At 37.8% G+C, this 26,404-nt stretch overlaps 1 protein-coding gene across 2 annotated transcripts in view; it reads right to left on the reverse strand.

Moving 5' to 3' along the window:
* Positions 1 to 293: 293 nt before the first annotated feature.
* LOC122812269 (nuclear factor 1 X-type-like) overlaps positions 294 to 26,404 on the reverse strand; it is a 2,275,854-nt gene continuing 2,249,743 nt past the window's right edge. For both annotated transcript variants that reach the window (XM_044084667.1, XM_044084666.1), the window contains exon 10: positions 294 to 3,064. In XM_044084667.1, the coding sequence (XP_043940602.1) occupies positions 3,050 to 3,064 (15 nt within the window). In that variant the 3' untranslated portion in view covers positions 294 to 3,049. The remainder of the gene's footprint in view (positions 3,065 to 26,404) is intronic.

The following is a 26,404-nucleotide window of genomic DNA, read 5'->3' on the forward strand; positions in this document are numbered from 1 at the left end:
TAAACAAACCCCCGAGTTTTAATGTAACCTTCAATTAGTTGATGGAGAAATGGGTTATTAAGCAAACCCATCCTTCATTTTATGTCAACACACATGGGTAAGTATCATTGTACATCAAGTGTCCATCTTACCAGAGAAGTATGCCACATATCTATTTGTATGAAACACTATGGCGGACAGCGCTTCTTCGTAAAGTGCTTCTTGTAAAATGTCAAAATTGTACTAAAATATGTAATGTGCTGCATGCATTAATTATTCATAATATTCAGAATTATTATTTCTGAGCTCAACAGTTGTTTCTAAGCAATGACTTTTTTAATGTTTAATTTTATGAAATGAAATATATTTTGCTTGAAGGCCATCATGATATTGGTTACAGTAACACAAATAGACTGACCATCTAATTTTCACTGACACTAAAAAACACATTCACAGAAAATAGATTTTATGCATTTTTAGCATCCAAATCTGATGAATATTTTTTCTTTTTTCTCTTTAGAGAATGTCCTGCTTAAATAGAACAAAGATTTTCTGCAAGGTGATGGTAGCAACCAGGTTCAAAAAGTGGCGGATTGTACCAAAACCTGTAGAAGACTACTGACTCTCATGTTTGCAGCACCACAAACTACTCAAGGAAGTGCATAGAAAGACCTGAAACTACAAGACAGTGATGCTATTGTTGAAGTCCCTGTAAGAAAAAAATACACTTTTGCAGCTGCATAAGCACTGTATACACAGGGAAAACAGTTTTGTGAATAGTTTAAAATCCACCAGAATCAGGGCTGGTACAAGGCCTATCTTTTAAAAGGACTATGTATGTTAGCAGGTCAAGTGTACTATGTTCCAGATATAAATGTAAGTTTTTTTTTTCTTTTCTTTTTAATGAGGCAAGTACTTTAAGAAAAAAAATAACATAGTGCAAGAGGTTTTACAATTGCCCCAAGAGGGCAGAAAGAAAAAAAAAAAAAGAATACAAAGAAAGGCATTATTACAGCAGTCATCTGCCAGTATGTTGTGATGTCTGTCTTAGCTGACCTGGCTACTTCCTTTTAGACCACACACATACAAACATACAGAGAGCCACACACGTACACATACAGGCAAACACAGACACACACAACAATCATTTCTCTGGAGTACTATTTTGATAACAAATGACTTATAGGTGAAACATCAAACAGATATATTCACCTAAAAGAAATTGCCTTTCTGGCTCTTAATTTCTGAATGAGCATGAACTGATATTGCCTTTATGACAAGTTTGTATTTCCAGTGTTCCAAAATGTCTTTTAAGTCAAATTACAATGTACCCTCTGCCTGTCATCTTTGCTTTTAAACATTCACAACATCAGTAGTAGCACTGAAGCTACAAACTGAAGACTGCAATAAAAAATGGTTTACCTTTACAAAGGTGAAGCATACTCGTGCAATTGCTCATATGAGCGAATCGTAACTTCGAAAAACAAAACCGCGACAGTTTCCAATGTTCGAAAATTGGCAAATTGAAATGCAGATTCGCTGATTTTCGAACATAAATGTCGGAAAAAATATTCTAACTCTGAGATTGCACTACAGTGGGGAAAGGGACCATTTTCCGATTCCCACTATAGTGCAATCCACCCCAAAATGCCGAATCTGCAATGAGCAAATGTCACTGTGCATTCACTCATTGCACATTCAAACCTTTTTGCGTTCAACGTTTGCAAACTTTGCAAATGTCCTTACGAACATTTGCTGTTCGCCTGTGTGCAAACGTCACACATGAAGGTAAACCATAAAAAACAGCCATAATTCTCTTGCTGGAAACTGGCAGAGTGGTTATCATCTGCAGTACCTTTTCTCCTTAAGTTTGTCCCTGTTGGGGACCTGGAACAGGAGAGGACCCTTATACTGTGGAAAATATAAAGGCTTCTAGCACCCACATTCTTACAACATCTAGCCCTTGCTCTGCATTCATGTTACTTTGGAGGGATTTTCTGAAAGCCTTAGCTAGAAAATTATTTTTGCATACCAACAGTGACATGCAACATGCACAGCAATGGCAACGGGCCTTGGACTGTGAAAACTTGTCTCCACCATGTTTGACAAGTGGAAAGAAGGCATTTTAGTGATTAAGCATGTTTTGTTTGCTTGTTATTTTGATCCCCAACTTGTCCTAAATGGCAACCATGAAAGGTGGGATATAATGAAGAAGATGCTTACTCGTATCCTGGAGGGCATGCATTCTCATTCAGGCCATATTTTTCCTAAGCAAACATCAGTGGACCCAGATGAAGTTTCAAAGGGGAAAATCATCCTTGACCTTCTTGTATGGGGACTACAGGCTGCAGTTGTACCCAAGCAGAAGAAAGAAAACCATTATAAGTAGATTGCTTTAGATATATGCCTGGATTTTAAAGATACTTCCTGGAGGAAAGAAAGGACATAATGTCATAACATCTGCATGTCATTAGATCCCTCTTGTGCAGTGGCATTCTAATGGAAATTAATAGACAAAGTTCACTGACTATTGCACAGTTCTGTGTATTACCACAAGTACACTTCATGTTAATGAGGGAATATTTGTATTGTTGAGAACATTTTCCTTAGAACTGAAGATATGAAGAGATCACCCAAAAAAAAATAAACAAAAAAAAAAAAAAAAACCCTTGCATAGAAGCCTTCACAGCAGTGCACTGAAAAGCTTGCCCCTGTCAAACAAAGATCACATATCTAACTGCAGTCTTTATGGTATATGATGTCAATCAGAGATGTTTGTTGTCTGCGACTGAAGACCTTTTTTGATACGTTTCCCAGATGTGTGTACATGTGCACATATGTGAGTTCAGTACTGGTTGTCTGAAGTTTTCCATCTTGAATACAGAAAGTTTTCCCAGTTCTAGATTGTTTCCTCTTAAGTTCATCTGGCTTTGTTTTCCTTTTCTTGTTTTTATGTTTCTTTATTATTTTTATTTAGTGTCTGCGGGAGGTTTCCCCTGTCCAGGGCAAAAAGCTCAGTGAAGGCCCTGAATAAAGAATGCTGTTCTGTGGCTTCTCCATTATGATCTTGTTAGAGGAACCAAGACTGTAAAAGCAAAACAGAGAAAAATGTTAGGAAATGATCATGTTTATCTGCCTTATTTAGTAATTAAAATAGCATCAAATCCAGTCAAATAATATACATTATTAAAATTCAGAAAAGTTAAAACAGTCACATAAGTTTATATACCTCTGAAAAAGAAACATCAGTATATCTCATTTAAGCCAAACTATATTACTTATTGATTTTTTAGCTTTTTGTCTGCATAAATACTGTAAACTACACTGGCCATACATTCTACAAATACATTTTTTACTTTCTAGCTGCATATTACTGGCAAATATCCTACTCAGTAGCCCAGTGAACCATTTATTCCATCTCAGGATGAGTGATCATTGGCACAATTATTCCCATTCAGGGTAAGCCTACTTGCCTTCTTATTCTCCCTCAGGGATAAGAAGTGATTGCCAAGAGTGGTGCCATCATCCATTGGGGGCGAGCTTTTTGGTTATGCACCTATGTCCCCTGCCACCCAGCTGTGACTTCCACTATATGCTTGTTATATGAGCTGTATGCTTCTGTACATGCAATCTTTGTTTTGTGGTACTATATGCTGCATCAACAGTCATGATCCTCCCAGTGGATCACCTAAAACATCTTCTTCAAAGAGGTGGGCGAGTCAATCCCTTCTAAACATTTCCCATTTCCCACCTGTTTGCTCCTGCAGCAACTGAGCTATCAGGCAAACTCAGGTCATCTGAGGCAAAAGTCAGGGCTTTATCCTTCTGAGGGAATGGGGCTGGTGAAAAAGCAGGTTTGAAAAGTACTGATATTGTATGCAAACTGTTGTGTGTATATGCATTTGTATGATGCAGCTATATAACAATATATGTGTGTGTGGGTGCGTGTGTGTATGTGTATACATATTTTATATACATATTTATATATATATATATATATATATATACACACACACACACACACACACACACACACACACATATATATATTAGATATAGATTAAATATATCTATATCTATGTGTGTGGGTGTGTATATATATATATATATATATATATATATATATATATATATATATATATATATATATATATATATATATATATATAAATATAGATATATTGGTATATGTATTGCCTCTGTCTTTGTGTGAAAACTGGTTATAAAGCAGTACACACCTAAATCAATAGAAAACATTTGCCTGTCTAGTCTGTCCAGTTTGTGCAACTAACAGCCATCAGTTTATATTTCTGTCCTTCATCCCAGCCTACAACCCATTTCAGGTCTTCCATAATCTTCGGGTCCACGCCCAGCAACCTGTCTATGCACTATACTTTCAGGAAAAAGCATTTCTTACTATTAGGTTGAACAGCATAACCCCCTTTCCTCTTAAGATATATCTCCTTATAGCATATAAGAATCTTGTACTCCCAGATCATGTTTTCTATTTTTCACCTATGTTAAGGAATAAACAAATTTAGCTCTCATAACCTCTGCTCATACCCTTGACCTGCATTTTCTTTATTACATCGGTAGCCTTTCTTTGCATTATCTTCACTTGATATCCTTAGCCCTTTGTGGGCAGCAGAACTGAACACAATATTCCAAATGAGGCCTAATGGGATGTGCACAGGGGTAATACATCTTCTGTATTTCCTAGGTCTGTTCCCTATGGATACATCCCAGCATCTTATTGGAGTTGGCTATAGCTTTCTCAGTTCATAGGTGGTAGTTAAATACTGCTGTTATCACCATCAAGATCTTTTTTTTCCTGATCTGTGATTTTTTTAGAACTGATCCTCCCAACACTGACCATTAAGCTTGCCCTCTCAGGTGTTATATTTACTTGTTAATTCCCTGGGTAACAGCCATTTTATACATTCCTTGCTTGCGCCTAGAGTTTAATTAATTTGGAGTAGGAGACATCACGTTCATGCTGGAAAGCTGAAAGTTTTCTTTACGCCCCCACCTCCCCAGTGCATGCCCATTTATATCGCCAGGTAGTGGTATGCAGTGGGACTTTTTGATGTATGTCACTGCTTCTGCGTGTGTAGACTGCACCCCCACCCCGTTTAATCCCATTTCCCACTTAATTCTGTCTTCACTGAGGATTCAACCACTGACAGCATGCCTGTCTCCATTTTCAAAGAGAAGCAAACAGGTTAAGCCTCATCATTCTTCTTCTTCTTCCTTGCACCAGCTTCAGCATTAGCACAACCCAATAATAAAACTCAAGTTGCCTATGTCATACTCACTGCTTTTTCCCAGTAAACCAACATGGCAAGCACCTGTGCTTTTTAGGTCACTCCTCTTCCAGTTGATAGTCCACTTTGAGATTACTGAAATCTGAAATGTCTTACAGTTTCCTATATTAAACCATAGCTGTCATATGTCATCCCAGTTCCCAAGTCTCATCAGATCCTTTTGAGGACTTGTGCTTATCCTCCATTGTCTATTTCAGTGTCATCTGCAAGAAGATAGATACTGTCTTCCATGTTAAAAGTTATGTCTGACAGAAAGATGCCAAAGAACACTGGTTGTAAAAATGACCTCTGTAGAACCCCATTAAAGCAAAAATTATTAGCTTACATAATGGCAGATCTTTGGCAACATCAAGAATAATGCCAGTAGGTGTTATGATCTAACTCAGTACTAAAATACTACAATGATCCCTCTCCTTAGCCCATAATGCACTACAATAGTCTTCCTCTCCAAATCAGTAATATGTTGTGCAAAGTGACAAAAATATGGCTTAGCCTCTAGACCAACCTTGAGAAGGTGGTGAAAGGGGAGAGGAGGAAGGTTATGTTACTGGGGATTGACCTGCTCATCCAGATCTGTCATTATGGTTAGTATACAACTTTTACTTCTAGTATAAGGCATTCTGTCTTTAGTAACATCAGGACAGAGTCGCAGAGTGATCCTCCTTTGTTATTTTTTTCATGAGAACATACCCTTATCATTGTGACTTTGAAGAAAGGGGTCTATGTTTAGCCAATGAATGGAAAAATTGCAGAATGGCATTACATCGGCCATTCACCGAAACCACCTCACCCCCAGCTAATTATATATACCAACTCCGACATCACACTACAGTGGGTAAAGGGCAAATTTCCTTATCCCTAACATAATGCACTTACTTGAACAGTTCAATGAACGGCATGCTTGACAACAGATCTACTTCAGAAGCTCAAAGTTTCAAAACTTCTAACTTCAAATGGCCGAGACCATAACATCGAAGTTTTGCAACCTCAGAAAACATAATAATAATAATAATAACAAAAAAAGAACAAAAATGTATTTTTATGTTTTTGCAGGAGGCCAAGCCCTCCTGAACCCCCCTCACCACATGTTAAATAAATATACCAACTCTGAGATCGCACTACAGTAAGGAAAATGGTAAATACCCTGTTCTGTGCTGTATGGCGATATCCGTTCAAAATGTTTGAAGTTTTAAAACTTCAATTTTATAGTCCCGCCTTTTTGAAGTTCGAAGTTTTGAAACTTCAAGCTTCTGATAGGGATCCTTGACAACATATGCTGTTTGCTGATTTTTCCGTCTGATGGGCAGTCACAGACCCAAAGGAAGACCATCACCTGGATATTGCCTCCAACCTACAGTGTTTTGTGATATTATTCAAGAAGGGCTAAGCAGCTGATATCCAAATGTAAATTAAGGCTGCACTGTGGATGAATGCTTCTGAGGTAGTAACTCCTCTACCAGGATGTGCTTTAGGTTCTAACAGGAAAGATTTGTTGTATCTGTAATAGCAGAACTGAATGCAGTCAGTGAACCATTTGGCTACTGTGACCTTATGAACTTTGGACTCCAACTTCTTATTGGAGAAGGAAATGAAGAAATCATATTTTCTAGTAGATTTTGTCCAGTCAATATATTTTAATTGCCTATGAAAATGCCAATTATGTTGGAAAAGAGAAATAATAAATATGTCTCAGGCAACCTGAGTTTGAATAGCAGATTGGATGCATACTGAAGCTGATGTGGGCGAAGGGAGGAGTGATGTGATGTTGCCTGCTTGCCTGTATTTAGGAAGGAGGGGGCATGGCACATGTCCAAATGCTTATTCCTGAGGTACACTCCACAATGGAGTTTGGAGATCACTCAGGGGTGCTGTCTTTGTGGGTAGGGCAGTCTTGAGAAGTTACATCACACATTTAAGCAAGTGACATGCTCTCATCAACATGTCTACTGCAAACTGAACCCTGGGGCAGTTCACAGCAGGTACAGTGAGGGTTAGCGACTTAAAGTATAAAACCCCTGAGCCACATCTAGGTGACAGCTTTGTTCATTGCTGTCTGGGACATGCAGGGGGAGGGGTGTCTGATGGCCTCTGAGGTATGACTGGAAAGATTGCTTATGAAAATAAATTAAGTAAAGGAAAGATTTTCCCTGGTTGGAAAAGTTTGGGAAGAAGATGAGAAGGTGTATCAATTGACTAAGATATGACTCAATTTCTACCTTTGGCATGACAAGGAAATTGCTTTACAGAGATACACGCAGATGTGGAAGACCAAGTAAGGTAGTTCTAACAGCAGTATCTACAGTTCAGAGATTCCTTTGGCTGAGTATAGGTGCAATAAAAAGTGTTTTTTATGACAAAAACTTTAACTTAATGGAGACCCCTGATAGAAAGGAAAAAGCATTAGCTTTTCCAGCATACAGTAAACATCACAAAGCATAACTAGCTTCTTAACTCGAGAGGGTTCTTAATCTCTAGGCTTGTGATTACTGGCATAGATATTGTCTACCTCCATAGTACCTTTTTAAGTCAACGCCAACCTCATAAATATTCCAACATAATGAAACAAGCAAAGGAAAATATGAAGCTGTTACTGATCAATACTATGAGCCTAAACCAGAAAACTCCACTCCCTACTAGCCTTTCTCACCTTGGAGGATATCCATGCCTGTGTAGTGAATGAGACCTGGTTTAAATTAGCGGAGAGTATCCTGGTTGTGCAGGGCTGTAATGCCTTCCACACATTTAGACCAGCTACCACGTAAGCGGGGGAAAAAAGTGGAGGTGATTCAATCTACATCCAGAAGAGACTCATATCAATGCTGGTAAAGCAGCATGATGCACTAGAGCTTCTTCATGTCCAAATAACCATAATAAAAGTCTTGTACCATGTATTAACTAGCTATATAACTCCCTACATAATACAAGAAAACCACAACACCTATCTACAGAAACTAGAATCACTCAGTATTGATCCCAATACCATTTTCCTAGGTGATCTAAACCATCCAACTATAGACTGGGAAACCTACACCCCACTAGTGCACAAATACAAAGATTTGTGGACTTTGTCAATACAAATGCCCTGGAACAATTAGTCAGAGTACATACTACAGGGGAATAGCATATTGGATCATGTCCTTATTTCTTTCTTTCTTTCTTTATTTATTTATTTATTTATTTATTTATTTATTTATTATCATTTGATAACCGGGTTGTGTCCAACTGGGCCAGAAGCCTGTTCTCAGCAGAGACCCAGGGAGAAAATCTCCAAGGAAAATTACAATAGTTATTAATATGGGATCATCTTGTACCATCTCATGCATCTCTTCATCACTTGTTAGGTCTGACAATAAAGCAGTCTCCTTCAAAGTAAAATTGAAACCAGAGATCCCTTTCAACCAAGGTACATTTATAAGATTTCAGTAACGCTTTGGCCAAACATTCCATAAACTGCAAATATTTTAGGAAATTTACATTTTGTTGTAGTGGAGAAGGTGAACAATGACAGATTTGTTGGATCTTTTAATAATTATTTAGAAAAAAATTGAGCTTAAATGGCAAATTTTCCTGAGGGCAGATGTGGCACCAGGAATTAACGATAACATTTCTGTTAAAAGTCATTTGAAATATGTTAACAAGAAGTTATTTGTTTGTACCTGTGTTTTTTCTACTTTAGAATGTGTGGATTAATTTTATAGTTAACACTGATTTTTTTTAAACAAATATGGAAATGTAACATATAAGGAAATGATGTCATGAAGACTGTCAGTATAAAAGGAAATTAATGCATTTGTATAATTGTTCTGAGGAAGTTCTGTAATAAACAGGATGAAAGCGCTAAACTTCACTCTGGCTCCAGTGTTATTTTGTTGGTTAGTAGTTTCTTTTCGCTTTGTGGTTTTTCAAGTTAGTTTTGCGATTACACAAAGTTGGAATTAACCGAAAAGGAAAATATTTCTGTTTTTATCATTCAATGGTCATCTCTTTGGTTTTATTTTGCAGCTTCTCTTAGTAAAGCCAAGTTACAGTTGGGTGATTTTGGAGCAACATTTGGTTTTGCGACTATAGGACTGTCTTCTTTTAAAAGCTCTTTTTAGAGATGGTAATTAATCTGACAGGATAGGTAGGTTAAGGTGTGACAGTCATTTAAACAATATTTGATTCAAGAGAGTGAAGTGCTTAATAACTTTATAAAGCACCAACTTTAAATAAATATTTGATACAAAGTACTATCTCCTTTAAAAAGCTCTTTTTCAGAGTTGGTAATTAGTCCCTTTCGGGGCTGGTATAAGGATAGACAGTTTCTTCTGCACGTTGAAGAATGCTCTGATTATTTGGATTCACGTAATATATAGTGTTGCTTAAAGGACCATTAATAACAGTCTGTTTGGGGCTTATCTTTAATATTTTTTGTCAACGGAACCCTTACTAAGTTCAGTCGACTACAAAGCATTAAAAATCTTTTAAAGTTTGGCACTACATTTACGAAATTGTATCGTTGGTGTGACTTGATACTATCACCATGACTACTCAAGGTTCCATTGACATCGATGTAAGCGTGTATCCAATGCCGGAAGAAGTCAACACTCTCACCTCCAATTTGCAGGAAGTTATAGAGAAGGCGCAGAATATCTTGAAAAGAATGCAAGGGAGTTCCAGAGCCCGCCAGAACACTGGCAAAAGATCCGATGATTAGTTTATGGATGAAGGTACTATTATTGCCGATGAAGCATTTAATCGACCTATTATAGAACTTTTGGAGATGAAAGAAAGGATTCCATTTAATGAGTTAAGCAACGACGGTGCTTCATTTCACAACATTTGTTTAAATATTGGTTTTCACAAACCAGTGTTTTAAATTTCAGTACCTTTTTCTCCAACAGGAGAAACTGATTTTTAAAGAAAAAGGTACTGAAATTTAAAACACTGGTTTGTGAAAACCAATATTTAAACAAATGTTGTGAAATGAAAATTGTTTCCTTAGGTTTAAGGATTTATGCTTTTCCTAATGGGGCAAGATATGATGGTGAATTGTTTGGTAAATTGAGGGATTTGTATAACAATATACGTTTAGAAGTTTTGAAACTTCTTATACAGTGGAATGTTAAACAAATGAATGTTTTGAGAAATGATATTAAGAAATTGGATACAATAATTAAGGAAGATACTTCAATACATACACATCATTTGTTTGATAATTTGGAAAGTAAAATTAACAAACATGTAGAAAGTTTGATTTTTAAGAAAAGGAAGAATCTGATTCATGACATTAATGCCTATCAGCAGAAACAAGCACATGTGCTGAAGAAAAAGGAACAATATAACAATAATAATACCTTTTTTAATAGGAAAAATTCTCTTCAACAAATCAATTCCCTATATAGATTAGATTAATTTTCTGAAGATATTATTCCTTTAACAATGAGAATCATAACAAAGATCAAAGGGAAGAAGTGTCTAGTGTTTCTAGTATTAGTAGTGAAGAAAGTTCCCCTTTTCTAACAGGGATAAGTGGGACCAGCAGTCCCCCTCAACCAAGAGGCACTCACTGTAGTAGGCAAGAGAAAAGTCAAAACAAGGGATGTTAGCCTACAAACAGGACATCTTTAATTTGAGTGGTAAAATATTTAGTAAAAAGGAAATTGAAGTTCTTGAAAAAGGTTTTTCATTTGTGCCAGCAAGCAAAGCTAGAATCACAGACACAATTTTGGATTTTAAATTATTTATGAGAAAATTGAATTTAAAGTATATTTATCACAATATTCCAAATAAGAGTGGTAGTCATTTTAGAAAGAACAGTAGTATTAATCCACCATTGGTAAATACATTAAATACTTTTTCCATGGTTTGTGAAAATGAGATGTACAAAATAATTAATAGTAAGCCAGTTCCTTGTTCTAAAAATGTAACTAGTGAATATAGAACAGCTTTAAAACAATTAATGACATACAATGACATCAGATATATGAAAGCTGACAAAGGGCAGGGCTTAGTCATAATGCAGGTTACTGACTATAACACTGTCACTGGAAGTTTGCTTTCAGATATAAATACAAGAATGTTTCTAAAGACATGGTTAGAAAAAAGTTTCAAGAAGTAGATTTAATTTTGCTAGACTTATTATACCAACAATATATAGACGGTGATTTGTTTGAATTTCTTACAGTAGAACAGCCACAATTGGGAACTCTGTTCGGAATTCCCAAAATGCATGAGGATGAAAAGCACCCTCCATTCAGGCCTATTGTCTCTGCCCCTTATAGTAAAACATCTAAAATCTCAATTTATCTTCATAAAATTCTCAATCCCATAGTACAAAACAGTAAGTGTTTTTTACAGGATTCCTGGATGTTTCTAAATGAATTAAAAGAGTATGAATTCCAGGGAGATGAGACTTTTGTATGTACATTAGATGTGTGTTCTTTATACAGTGCAATAGAACAAATGGATGGTATTGAATTTATGAGACTGTATCTTAATAAACTGAGGCATTCCCTTAATCAAGATGCATCTGTAATCTGTCAATTGATGGAAATAGTGTTAATGAATATTTTTTTTTATTTTGGGGGGAGGAATATACTAGCAAATCAGTGGAGTTGCAATGGGTACACACGTAGCGCCAGTTTTTGCAAATTTAGTGATGTGCTGGTGGGAATGTGAGTTTCTTATAAAACTGGAACTTTACAAGTATGTCAGATTTTATAAATGATATATTGATGATTTGTTTTTTATATGGGCAGGTAGTAAAGAGCAGTTTAAAAACTTTTTTTCTGAACTCAACAAAACAGTTTCATGGCTTAAATTTACTAAAGGTACTATTGGTACTGAAGCACATTTTCTTGACGTAAAAATATCAATGGATGTGGACACAGAAAGATTCAGCAGCAATATTTTTTCGTAAGAAAACATTTACTAATAATTACTTACATTTTGACAGCTTTTATCCTAGACATATGAAGATCAATGTATTTAAAGGGCAAGTAATAAGGCTTAGTAGGATGATCAGTGAAGATGAAAATTTTGTCAAGGAAGTATGCACCCTTAAACAGTTATTTATGGAGAGAGGATATGATCAAGAAGTTCTAGATTAAGTTATTAATAATATCAAAATCTATAGAGATGAAAGGTATCCTCCTATTTTACGGGTAGGATTTAATAAAAATAAAGAAAATGGTGGTAAAGACGGAGAACTGTTCAAATGTGCTTTTCCTGTGCCCATGAATATAGATGGGCCTAATATCAGAAGAATTATTATTGATAATTGGAAGATTATTTTAGGAAATGAAGATCTAAGTAACATAATAGGGAAGCAACCAAAGTTTGTTAATAAAAAGACCAGAAATTTAAAGGAGCTATTACAAAGTACTTGTAGGTTAACAGATAAGAAAGTCTGTTCTACAAACTTAGGGACATTTCCATGTACTAATTTTTGCCCAGTGTAGGTTTATGACAGCGGTCATTTTAGACATTTGAATTACACTTCAGTTGCGAAGGGTCGTTATAACTGTCAGAGTGAAGGTTTAGTTTATCTTGCAGTTTGTTCTAACTGCAAGAATTTTTATACAGGTAAAACTATTAGAAAATGATGTCACAGGGTTAGAGAACACATTTTAGCTATTAAGAAAAAAAGATTTTAGTAACGTTTTGGCCAAACATTCTGTAAACTGCAAAGATTTTAGGAAATTTACGTTTTTTGTAGTGGAGAAGGTGAACAATAACAGATTTGTTGGCTCTTTTAATAATTATTTAGAAAAAATCAGGCCTAAATGGCAAATTTTCCTGAGGGCAGATGTGGCACCAGGAATTAACGATAACATTTCTGTTAAAATTAATTTGAAATATGTTAACAACTAGTTATTTGTTTGTACCTGTGTTTTTTATTTTAGAATGTGGGGATTACATGTATAATAATTTTATAGTTAATACTGAATTTTTTTAAACAAATATGGAAATGTAACATATAGGAAATAATGTCATGATGACTATCAGTATAAAAGGAAATGAATGCATTTGTATAATTGTTTTGAGGAAGTTCTGTAATAAACAGGACTAAAGCACTAAACTTCACTCTGGCTCCAGTGTTATTTTGCTGGTTAATAGTTTATTTTCGCTTTGTGGTTTTACACATTTATAAATTTCTTTAAGGCAAGCTAGTTACTCCTAAGAGATGCATTGGCAAGTTTGAAATTGCCACCAAAACCAGTTAACTCCACTGAATAAGCAGAAACATACACCATCACACTATACCAGTATGTAAATAGCTGCTGAGATGCAGTTGTGCCTTGTAGGAAAAAGTGCAGGGCAAAGCCCAGAAACAAACCCACATGGTGAAACCAAAATATCAGCAAGCATTATCATAAAAGAAAAAGACTTTTGACCAAAGTACGAAGAGTAATTCCCAGAACATTACAGCTCTTGTCACTGAAACAAATAAACAACTCAAGAGCTTAATAAACAGTGGAGGATTTAGGCATGGGTGCAGGGACACGCATGCCTGCCCCCTTTTTAACTTTTCTTTTTTTAATCAGGTGCATCTTCCCAAAGAATCCTGTCACCAAACATGTCTAATACATCAGAGATGAGATTGGAGGTTGCAGTCAGATGATTTTTTTTATAACGATCCTCCTCTAACTGCATCTCCATTGTAATTTAGGCACATTGGTGAGAGCTGTCATATCGTTGAGACTCAGCTTGAGTAAAAGTTTAATTAACTTTTCAGAAGACAATCTAGTTAATTGTAAAATATACTAGTCAGATGAACGACTTTGAAATTGCTCTCAAGTGTGAGGGAGTGATTCGCATTGAGGTAATTTGCTTTTATTGAATTGCCAATTTTCAAAGTGCCAAAGAAGCGGTACTGTTTTCTCCTGGCAGATGTGCAGTTCTCTGTATTCTTTAACTGACTGCAGATAGTGATTTTCTTAGTTCTCCTCAAAATGTTACATGTCCAACTTGAATTCCATCCATCAGGTAGAGATACAAGTGCTTAACGCTGCAGTGAGGCACAAATCACGTGATATATTAAAATATTCCAATTACGTGCTGTGAGTAGCCTACCGCACACCTCTAGGTATTGCTTAAACCAATAAAGTTAAGTAGGATGCTTGTTGTGAGGCAGGGTAAAGGCTGACAGCAAAGTTTATGAACTATCATGTCTCGAACATATTTCTTTTTACCCCGTGATCTCTGTAACAGTTTGATATGGCAATTCATTGGTACCAACAAAGGTAACAGGATGTGCCGCTGTGAAGAAACTTGCTTATCCTTATTGTTCTTTTTTATAGAGTAAATAAAGTTCGATATATAGGAGGTGAGTTAAAAACAAATTTCACAAAGGTTGGATAACTAAAGTAAAACACGTTTGGTTAAATTATTAAAGAGCTACAGTATTGTAGAATAACAGCGCTTCATGTGTTTATGAATGAAAATGCATCTCCCTATTTTTCTCTCAGTGGGGAATTTGCAGACCTGATGATTCTTGTCTTCTGAACTGAGAATTTTAAATTTATAACTGAATAAGAAAATGCATAGTTTGAAGGTTTTGTTTGGGATGAACTACCTATTGAGAGACTTCATAACTGCAGTCAGAAACTGGTCACAATGTCAATTACATTCAGTTTTACTTAGAGCCAAAATAGGTTGGAAGTTTTTTATTTTCTGATAATGCAGAGGTAAGTGCTGGGCAGTAGTTATGGAAAAGTTGGTTGCCTATGTGAGTTTATAGAAGCTTAATCAGTGACTGCAAATCATTTATGGTACTTAAGTATTTGGAAGTACATTTACAATACAAAGTAAGAAATACAGAATGCATCAGTGGTGGTATAGAGCTTATGTGATGAATGATATGTCTGAGGTGAACATGCTGTGGCTTTAGGCGAGTTTCTGACTTTTTATGATAGTGCAGAGGAAAGAGCTGAGCGATAGTTATCAAACAGGAGGTTTGCATATTTATTTATTTATTTATTTTTATTTAACATTTGTTGACTGGGAAAGTCCGACTAGGTTCCACAGATCCTGTTTTCAGCGGAGGCCCGGGGAGAAATGCTCCAGAAGAATGTCTTTAGAAAATGAGGATTGATATGAGCTTAATTAGTGACTGGTATTCATTTTATGGTTGTTAGGCATTTGGGAGTGCATTTAACATACAGGGTAAGAGATTCAGTTTTGAATTGTTTGAGGGCACCTATTGGAATGTGTAGTAGAGAGAATGGGCTGGGGAAAGGTTTGATAGTATGACACAATGGGCAATAATTTTATTTTGCTTTCTTGGCTAAAAATGTGTTTTATGGCATAGCCTGCTTTCATTTGTTGATTTATGTGGGTGGTAAATTTTAATGATGCATCTGTCCAGAAGCTGAACTGTTGCTGCTAATGGTGTAAACTGTTTCACTGGGTTATTGAGCCAGAAATATAGCAAACCTACAGGCCGATAAATTCAGCTCCAACTTCACCCTTCTCCCTCAACCTTCCCTCAGAAACACCCTCTAATATAACTGCCCCTGCTATTACTAGAGAACAGGTCTTTAATGCTCTCTCTAAGGCCAAGAACACTGCATCAATGGGTCCAGACAATATCCCAGGATGTCTTCTAAATAGCATGAAACATGACCTATCAGGGCTTTTGGAATTGCTAGTTAACTATAGCCTCCAAACAGGCTTCATGCTGCATGAATGGAAAACTGCAACAGTTGTCCCTCTGCACAAAGGTGGGCCATCTACAGACCCTGGAAACTAGAGCCATAAGTTTCACTAGTCCTATATGTAAACCCATGGGAAGAATTATCATGGAAATGATCAACAGTGATATAGTAAACCTCCAGACACTGGATCCAATCCTTGAAGGCGAAAGCCGAGGTGCTAGAGAGAGACTATCCAATAAATCTGTGTTGGATCCTGCTTTTGGTTGTTACAACTGGATCCAATCCAGTTTGGTTTTGTCAAGGGCAAATCATGCCTACTTAACCTGGTGGACTTCTTTGAAAAGGTTACCACAACAATAGATGAGGGCAAATGGTTCACACTGCCTACCTTGACCTGTTCAAGGCATTGGTTAGGTACAAAGTCATATGTCACCCAGTGGATAGCCAACTGGCTCACAGACAGGACCCAGGAAGTTAGAATTGGTGAGTCCACCTCTATAAAGAGGCCAGTCACAAGTGGAGTCCCTCAGGGTCAGTCCTTGGATCACTCCTTTTTGGCATTTACTTTTCTGAAGTCAAGGACAATGTCAGTGGTCTCTGGCTGACTAAATGTGCAGATGATTGCAAATTAGCAGCTGTCATTGAATCACACACAGACACAAATGGTCTCCAGGAGGGGCTCACACAGACAAACAACTGGTGTCAGAGCCATAGACTAGAACTAAATGCCAAGAAATGCATAATAGTATCCTTCAGGAAGTCACCCACCCCTGGTAACTATCATATTTACAACAAAGCTCTTAGAGCTGACCCAGTAGTCAGGGACTTAGGGACACACATATATAGTAATCTAGCCTTTGACTATCACATGTCTACAGTAGTGAGGAAATCCTTCTACTCTGTGCAACTTATAAACAAAGGTATGGCATCTAAGTCCAAGAAAGTCATTGTTCCACTGTATTTGGCACTCATAAGACCTATTGACTATAATGCCCCCTTGGTATGTACCTAACCAGGCATATCCAACAATTGAAATGTCCACAGAGGTTCCTCACTAAAAGAATACAGGGCTTAAGTAAAATGTCCTATGCAGACCAGCTCAAGGCTCTATCCCTGTATTCTGTCTCTTACAGGCTTTTGAGGGGAGATCTATGCCTAACATGCAGGGCATTGTCAGGCCCCACTCTGATGGAACTCTTGCATATCCACAAAACAAACAGCACCAGAATTACCCATTCTAAAGGCTTAAAACTTGCCAGTGATATAAACAGGACCTGCTGGAGAGAGGTATGTATCCCAGAGATTACCTCATCTGTACATGTGCTGTGTGCTGCACTGGAATTACCTGTTTCTACTACCATATCCACAGCAAAATCATGTGCAACTGAATGTAAACTGATGTCTTTCCTCACGTCAGAGCTTCTTAAGGTGATCTTTTCACAACCACCAAACCTAGTCTCCCACTTTTTCACTTCCATTCCAGTAGTCAGCTAACTAGACTACTTTGCAAATTCCTGGATCCGCCACTGGTAAACTCCACCAAAGCCATGTTTTAGGCTAAAATGACTACCCAAACCAAACAGCCTCACAAGACATTTTTAGTTGTGTTCGTAATCTGAAAAGCACAACTTTGCAATGCACTTAGCTGATTGTGACAGATGTGACCTTCACTGAAGCTGAACATATAACAAACCTACTGGGCAATAAATTTAGCTCTAACTTTACCCCTTTCTCACCTTCGTTTGTCCCTCAAGATATATCTCAAACTAGCTCACCTCCAGGGATCACACACGGACAAGTCCTGAAAGCACTATCAAAAGCTAAAAATACTGTATTGATGGGTCCTGACAATATCCCTGGATGCATCTTTAAATAGCAAGTACAATTTAGCCACATCCCTAACAGCACTGTTTGATCTCAGCCTCCATAACAGGTTTTGTACTAAGTGAATGGAGAACAATTACAGTCATTCCCTTGCATAAGGGAAGAAATTCCACAGACCCAGGTAATTACAAACCCATAGATCTGAAAAGCCTCCTATGCAAAGCCGTGGAAAAACATTTCATGGAACTAATCAATCAGGAAATAGGGAACTACCAAACACAGGAACCATGTCAGTTTGGATTCATCAAAGGCAGTTCATGCTTACTCAACCTTGTGGAATTTTTTTAAAAGGTCACCAAAGCAATGAATGAAGGCAAAACAGTCCGCACTGCATAACTGGGCCTGGTCAAAGTTTTTGATGCAATTCCCCAATAAAGCTAAATAAACTGGGAATAAACCCCTCTGTCACCCACTGAAATGCCAAATAGCTCACAGATGGATGAATGAAATCAAAATAGGAGAGGTTACATCTAAAAAGAGACCAGTCACAAGTGCAGTCCCCAGGGCTCTTTGTTTGGACCTCTCCTGTTTGGCATCTACTTTTCTGAAGTAAAAGTCAATACCAAAGGGCTCTGGCTAACTCTGTAAGCCAAGAGCAGTCACTGAATCCCCAAATGACTTAGTCACCATGCAGGAAGATTTGTCCCAAATAAATAACTGGTGGCAAACTTATGGACTAAAACTAAATGGCAGAAAAATGCATTATTGTACCTTTTGGGAAGTCATCTATCCCAGGGATCTACCACATTAACAATACGTCCCTAAGAGATGACCCATTTGTTTGGGATTTGGGAACTCATGTGGACAGTTACCTAACGTTTGACCAACATATGTCCATTGTTGTAAGAAAGTCCTTCTATATTGCACAGCTAATAAACAGATTGTTTCAAGATCTAGGGATGTCATTATCCCCCTTTACTCAGCCCTCATTAGGACAATCATTGAGTATAATTCCCCATTTGGCATTAATCTTTTCAGACATATGAAACAACTGGAATGCCCAATATCTTATTAAAAGGATACAATGCCTAAACAACATATCCTAAATGGACCGACTCAAAGCCCTGTCATTATACTTGGTATCCTAGAGACTACTAATAAGTGACCAGTGTCTGGCATACAAGACGTTCTCCAAACCAATACTGATGGATTTTCTGCACATCAGCAAGTCAAATGTAATCAGAAATACTCACTCTAGGGATCTAAACCTCTACTGCAACATCAACAGAATGGTTTGGAAGGAAAGGTACATCTTACAGAGGATACTGCTGCTCTGGAACAGACTACCCATCCGCATAAACCGATGTTCATCCCTGTCCATATTCAAGCATAACTTGGATCTGTGGATGGGAAACAGAAAGTTTACCCCAGGATTGCCTCCTATACTATTAATGGACACAGGGAGCTCTTAAATGCTTTATCTCATGCATGGGTCCTCTCAAATTATTTTTTGTATAATCCCAGCTATTCTCATTAGGGGTAATTAATAATTATCGACCATGGAATGGGTAAAACCATTCTCTAACCAAATGGCATAGGTTAATTTGAGGACAAAAAGGGAACCTGGCTAGGTTTAAAATGCCCCACAAGGGCAGTTAGCTTAGTACTTACCTATGAATCTATGAGAGCTTAATAAAAAAATTATCTTAAAAAGACTTTGCAGACTTTTATGAAAAGGATGAGTATACAGCCTGATGAAAACTAGAGACAGCAGCTAAATGAACTTTGATTGATGAATAACTGATTACACAATCAAAGATATGCACATAGTACTCTAAAACAGAGGGAATTGGGAGGTAAAGAGATTTAGACCTCTATGTTGTTCACAAAGAGAAACATTTTCACTTACTTTAGTAGTTTTTTTTTTATTTTGGTGTTCAGCTTCTGGGGTAAAGTAATAATCTCAGCAACCCCTAGAAACAAAGGAAGTGTTAGGAACCATCACTTGAATTATAGAAACCATTTGGTTAGGAAGGAGAATTAGCAAGAATAAATACCAGAGGGATGGGAGAGGAGGGTCATGCACAGATGAAAGTGTAGAGGTTTCTTCAATAATTGGTACATGAGCATACTTGTCGCGACCAAATAAAATGACTTTGGACTTGTTTTATCTCGATTTCTGCATAAACGTATTTATCAGAGTGTGGGAAAGCACAAAGGAGTTTAGGTGTTATTTCTGAACAACACAATCCTTGTAGTGTCCATTCAGTGACATGATGAGGAAGAAGTTTCTGCATTGATGTTTGTTGAGGATTCAAGTAAGATGCAGCAAGTCTTGTGTCGATACCAGAAAAGTTTCTACAAAACAGAAAGGCTGAGGAACCACTCTTGCCATCAGCAAACAATGTCTGAGCCTTGCTGTAGGGAGTAGACTCCGCCCAGCATATGGTTGACTGTCATAAAATGATCTGAAATATAGTCTTCTCTCAAACCCTGATCATCTTTTTGACACTGTCATTTTGGCAGATTAGATGGCTATCACACCCTAGGGCAGAGAGTGGAGAAAGGCTTGGAAATGTAAGCAGAATAGTCCTCATTGCCAGAATACTGACCGGAAGACTCCTCTCTGCTTTTCCAGACACCTTGGACAGTTTGCCCCTGACAATGCCCCCAACCCAGCAGCTGAAATATCTGTGTTTATTGCAGCTACAGAGATCAGAAGTTGAAAAGGTTCCCTTAGGTAAAACTGGGCATGTGCTTGCAACATGAAAAATGTTGTTTGCATACTCTAGAGATAGTGATTTGTACTGACTTACGATCTGAATCATCCGCGGTGTTGCAGCGGTAGCATTGTTGCCTCACAGCAAGAGGTTCTCCCGTTCGATTCTTGGCTGGAGTGCGGGGAGCGCCTTCTGTGTGGAGTCTGCATGTCCTCCCCATGGTTGGCTGGGCGTTCGAAAGACATGCATAAATGGGCGTGCCTTGGTTGAACATCGAGCTGGCACCTCGGCATTCGTGAAAATCTACTGCCAATCATTAGCGGACTGGAGTTCCGCTGTGGCGACCCCTAACCAGGAAAAGCCGAAAGACAACAACAACTGACCTACGATCTGAACTCTAGGTGTACTACAGCTGCAAGGTGCAGTGTAGAATTATTATGACAAAACTGGTAAAGGGTACCATTGTTAACATGGCTGTCCTTACTCCAAAATTTCTGATGCACAGATAGGTGGCGGCTCACCAAGTATTCATAACCTGGAATTCCTTGTGTTGAAGAAGCTGAATCTTTTCTAACAGGAGAGTGTATCTGAACCTGACCATGTCTGGACTGCAATGAGTATCTGTAGAATTCTAGGTGAAATTTCACAAATTTTGGGAGTGATCTTCACCAGAGTAACAGGTAACTCTCATAACAAGGGCCATAACTGAAAGAACAGTAGTTGACAGGGACTGCATTTTTTGTTTAGAAGGTTCCATCAGATATCTGTGCTGGTGCTGATTAATCTCATACACATGAATCACTTCTTCAGATTGACCAGATCCTCTGAGTCTATATCAGGAGGGTTAGCCATCTGGCAGTCTGAACACTGGCTCTAGAATGATGGTGACTGTTGATATGTCATCTCAAACCTATGTGCAATAAAGGGAAAATGGAGGGTTATTAATGGATGGATGGATGGATGGATGGATGGATGGATGGATAGATGGATGGATGGATGAATGAATGGGCCAGATTCTGAGGAATGTGAGTCCTTTTAAAGGCTGCTGCTGTAAAATAGTTATCTGCCATAGAAGCTTCCAAACAAAATAACTAAAATTTACAGGGTTAGAGCCTCCTGTTGGGCTCCTCTGGGGCAGATATCACAGTATCGAGGTTTTCCATGAAGTTTTAGTGGCAAGCTTTAACATGTCACTGAAAGAAGAACCACAAAGCAAACCTACTGGCTGGCAAATTCAGTTCCAGCTTTACCTCTCTCTCCCACTCATCCTTCCCTCAGGAAATAACCATCAAATATAACTCCCCCTGCTATCACTAGAGAGCAGGTCATTAATACTCTCGCTAAGGCCATGAATACTGCATCAATGGGCCCAGATCATCCCAGGATACCTTCTAAATAGCATGAAATATGATCTATCAGGCTGTCTGGAATTGCTATTTAATTGTAGCTTCCAAACAGGCTTCGTGTCTCATGATGGAGAACAGCAACAGTCATCCCCCAACACAAAATAGGACATCTACAGACCCTGGAAACTACAAACCCATAAGTCTCACTAGTCTTATATGCAAAGCCATGGAAAGAATTATCATGAAATGATCAATAATGATATAGTAAACCTACAGACCCTGTCCCCAACCCAGTTTGGTTTCATCAAGGGCAGGTCATGCCAACTCAACCTGGTGATCTTCTTTGAGAAAATCACCAAAGCACTGGATGAGGACAAATGGTTCACACTGCCTACCTTGACCTGGCCAAAGCATTTGACACAATACCCCACTTAGGCATTGTTGACAAACTCAAGAGGTTAGGTACAAACCCATATGTCACCAGATGGATAGCCAACTGGCTCACAGACGGGACCCAGGATGTTAGAATTGTGAAGTCCACCTCTATAAAGAGGCCAGTCACAAGTGGAGTCCCTCAGAGATTGGTCCTAGGACTGCTCCTTTTTGGCATTTACTTCTCTGAAGTCAAAGTCAATGTCAGTTGTCTCTGGCTGGCTAAATTTGCAGATGATTGCAAATTAGAAGCTGTTATTGAATCCCACACCAACGCAAATGTTTTCCAGGAAGGGCTGATCCAGACAAACAACTGGTGTTAGAGCCATGAACTAAAACTAAATGCCAAGAAATGCATAATAGTATCCTTTGGGAAGTCATCCACCCCAGGTAACTATCATATTGACAACACACCCCTTAGAGCTGACCCAGTAGTCAGGGACTTAGGGACACACATAGAGAGTAATCTAGCTTTTGACCATCACATATCTACAGTATTCAGGAACTCATTGTATGTTGTGCAACTTATAAACAAAGGTCCAAGGTCTAGGTCCAAGGAAATCATTGTTCCACTGTATTCAGGATTCATCAGCCCTATTATTGAGTACAATGCCTAGTCTGGTATATACCTAATCAGGTATATCCAACAATTGTAATGTCCACAGAGGTCCCTCACTAAAAGAAAACAAGCTGAAAGTAAAATGTCCTAGACAGACCACCTCAAGACTCTATCCCTATATTCTATCTCCTACAGGCTGTTGAGAGGAGATCTATGCCTGGCATACAGGGCACTGTCAGACCCCATTCTGATGGACCTCCTGCATATCCATAAAACAAACATCAGAATTGCCTGTTCTAAAGACTTAAACCTCGTTCGTGGTATAAATAGGATCTGCTAGAGAGACAGGTATCCATGTGAAGCAGAGTTCCTCCCTAACTCAATTCAAGTGTAACTTAGACAACTGGATGGGGAATAGGAAATTCATCCCTGGTTTGATACCTATCTCTCTAATGGACACAGGCAACCTGTAAATGGTTCATCTTCCAGGACCCTGTTTGTAAATGCTTCATCTCTCAAGCCCCTCCTTACACTTATCAAGGGTACCAGAACTTGTCAGAAATTTGGAATGCATGACTAGGTTTAAAACGGGCCTTGTGGTCATTAGCCTAGTAAACACCTATGAACCTATGAACAAAAGGGGACTGCTGGAAAGACTGAAATGTCTTTTCAAGCATTCTCAATGGGGATGAAACTGGGCCAGTGGGCCATTCCCTGTCTGATACATCATTTCTAAGACATCCCTGCATTTTGGGGTCATAGTGGGAAGGGACTGAGTGGAAACCTATATCCTCTTTGTCTTCAACATCTAGTGGGGGAGACCTGGTTTGGGAGTCAACATACTTCCTCTTACTTGTATACTTCCTTAGAATTTTCAATGGTTGGCAACTCTGCAGAGAAAGGGGAAAATGCTTCTGAGTGGATATCCCATTTCAAACAAATAATTTCCCTAGTAACAATAATTTGCACCTTCAACATTTCTAACAAAGTATGCAGGAATTTTTAAATTCTGCCAACTCATTACATTCCCAAAAAACCCACTACCAATTATCCTTCTCTTTCACATTACACATACAGCATTTGCTATCTACTTGAGGAGAAATTCTCTGATGTCTGCTTAGGGTATAAAAATACCCATACAAACACTTCCAGTCAAAAACATTCTTGACTTTTTTGCATACTTCAGAACCAAACATCCTCCCTCTGTTCCCCTGTATATTGCCTTTCCATTTTCACTTCCCAGTCTTTTCTAACATCTTTTAATTGATTATTATAATTATCATGCATTATTTTATACATCCTACTATAATCCCTTTTTAACAGCAACTTTTCTTCTAGGCTGAATTAAAAACTTAACCAGAGCTGGTGTTTCACTTAACAAGCCTTTATCCCTTTCTCTTTGCCTATACTCTGTTAACAGTCCCTGGTAGGGAAGGCAGTCTCCAATCCACAGCCTAAACTTCTGATTGGCCTCACCCTACTATATCGCCTTCCCCTCCTTAACTATTTGCTCCCAATATCTTTGCTCCATCCCCCTTTTGCCTATTTTCTATGTGCCTATTTGCAGTCATCCTTATTGGTAAAAATCTAATTTCTTCACTGTTGTGCTGAATTACTTCTTAAAATGCTTTCTGCTCCTTTCTAAATATAATATTCTGTATGGTTGTTACTTTCTCCTTAAGGGCCTGCATCCAAAAATCCTATTATTTTCTCATTTTGTGAAATCCCTTCCCATTTCAACAATATTCCACTTTAATTTGTAATCTTCTGCTTGTGTTATGTACATGAGCCTTAACTGTGCAGCTCTAAATAATCCCTTCAAATTTAGTAATCCTGATCCACTTTGTTCTGTAGAGAGAAACAGCTTCTCTAACTTAACTATTGCTCTACTCCCCTCACAAATAAATTCCTTCAATTATCTATTAATTATGGTCCACAACTTCTCCTTTGGTTCATGAAAAATATGCATGATCTGTATATAATACTAATGGGACTAGAAACAGTTTCACTGCTTGTACCTTACTATCCATAGCCATAGTTAAGAGTCCAGCTTCTTGAGTTTTGTATTATGTTTAGTTACTTCTTACATATCCTAAATTGGCATTATTGAATCCTTTTTTAATCTATACACCTAAGTACATCATCTTATCATGACCCCGTAAATATGGACAATGGTAAACTGATTCATATGTGAAAACATAGTTTCTTGCTGTACCCTTTGTTTTACCTTCATTTATTTTATATCCTGAAAAAGTTTGAAAAAGTCTCAAGGTTGTATTGACTGACTCATCTAATTGTTTAACAGAAGGTAGATCAAAGAAGCTGATACTGAACAGACTGTGCTTTGCCACAAATGTTAAACCTCAAGCATTGTTATTTAAATCCAACACAAAATGTCTTAATAACTCCATATTACCATCCTAAATTAATCAACAATCATGCAGGTTCCTGCCCCACATAATTACTGGCCTAAGTACCTGTTCTGCTTACCACAGATAATATTATTCAAAACAAAACCTCAAAAGTTTTATATTCTATCAATAATCTATAAGACCATCTCTTCTTCATTGTTATTTATATCAGCACAACATTTATTAATAACTCCAAATCACCATAGCAAATTAACCAACATTCATCCAGGTACCTGCACCACATTAACTATATGACTCAAGTACCTGTTCTGTTGTACTCACCGTAAATAATAACACCTTGACAAAGCGACAAAGGTTTTATATTCGAACAAAAATCCATGACCATCTCATCTCCACCCTGCAGGTAATGGCTGCCTAATAGAACACCTTTCTAATTTAATTTGGAGTAAAAATTAAAACCTTTACTAACACATGTAAGATCTAGGTTGAAGGATAAAAATTATTTTTTTTTACATTAATGGATGATATTTATGTAAATACCTCTTCATATTTTCCACCTTAGATATATAGTTATTATATACAAATATATCATATAAAATGTGTATTAAGGCAATGGATTTTTCGCTAACTTTCTCTGATCTTTCAACCACTGAATATAATGAATTTTTGATTGTTGTGCGATGTTTGGTACAGAGCCCTGCGTAATTCCTTGAACTGCTGTACTTTCTCTCTAGTCAACCTCCAGGTCTTCAGTCTGGTCTCTGTTGACCTTAGAGCCTTCTCTCACCACTGCTTGCAGCCGATTGTGGCAACTAGTGGTTTATGCTGTGGGCCGACTGTTTCATTGGGGATGACTTTGCAATCATGAATTCTACCTCAGCGCCTTTTTATTACTAGGAGGAAGTCTACCTGAGTTGCGCATGTTGGCTACTCTTGTATGTGATCTTGTGACAGTCTCTCTTTCTGAAACTTGCCAGACAGAAGTCAAGAATGGCTTCTCCTTCTTTATTCCTGTTGCCCCACCAATGTGGACCAAGGCAGTCCTCATATCCTGTTCTGTCTGTCCCTATATGTGCATTCAAGTCACCCATTATCAACACCAGTTCATGTTGTCCTGCTTTATCTAGTTGGTCCTGCAACTGCTGTCTGAACGCACTCTTTTCCTCACTATCACAACCCTGCTGTGGGGAATAGGCTGAGATTATAAA

Source organism: Protopterus annectens, chromosome 9.part0 (genome assembly GCF_019279795.1).
Source record: "Protopterus annectens isolate FY-2018-M chromosome 9.part0, PAN1.0, whole genome shotgun sequence".
Taxonomy (NCBI): Eukaryota; Metazoa; Chordata; order Ceratodontiformes; family Protopteridae; genus Protopterus; species Protopterus annectens.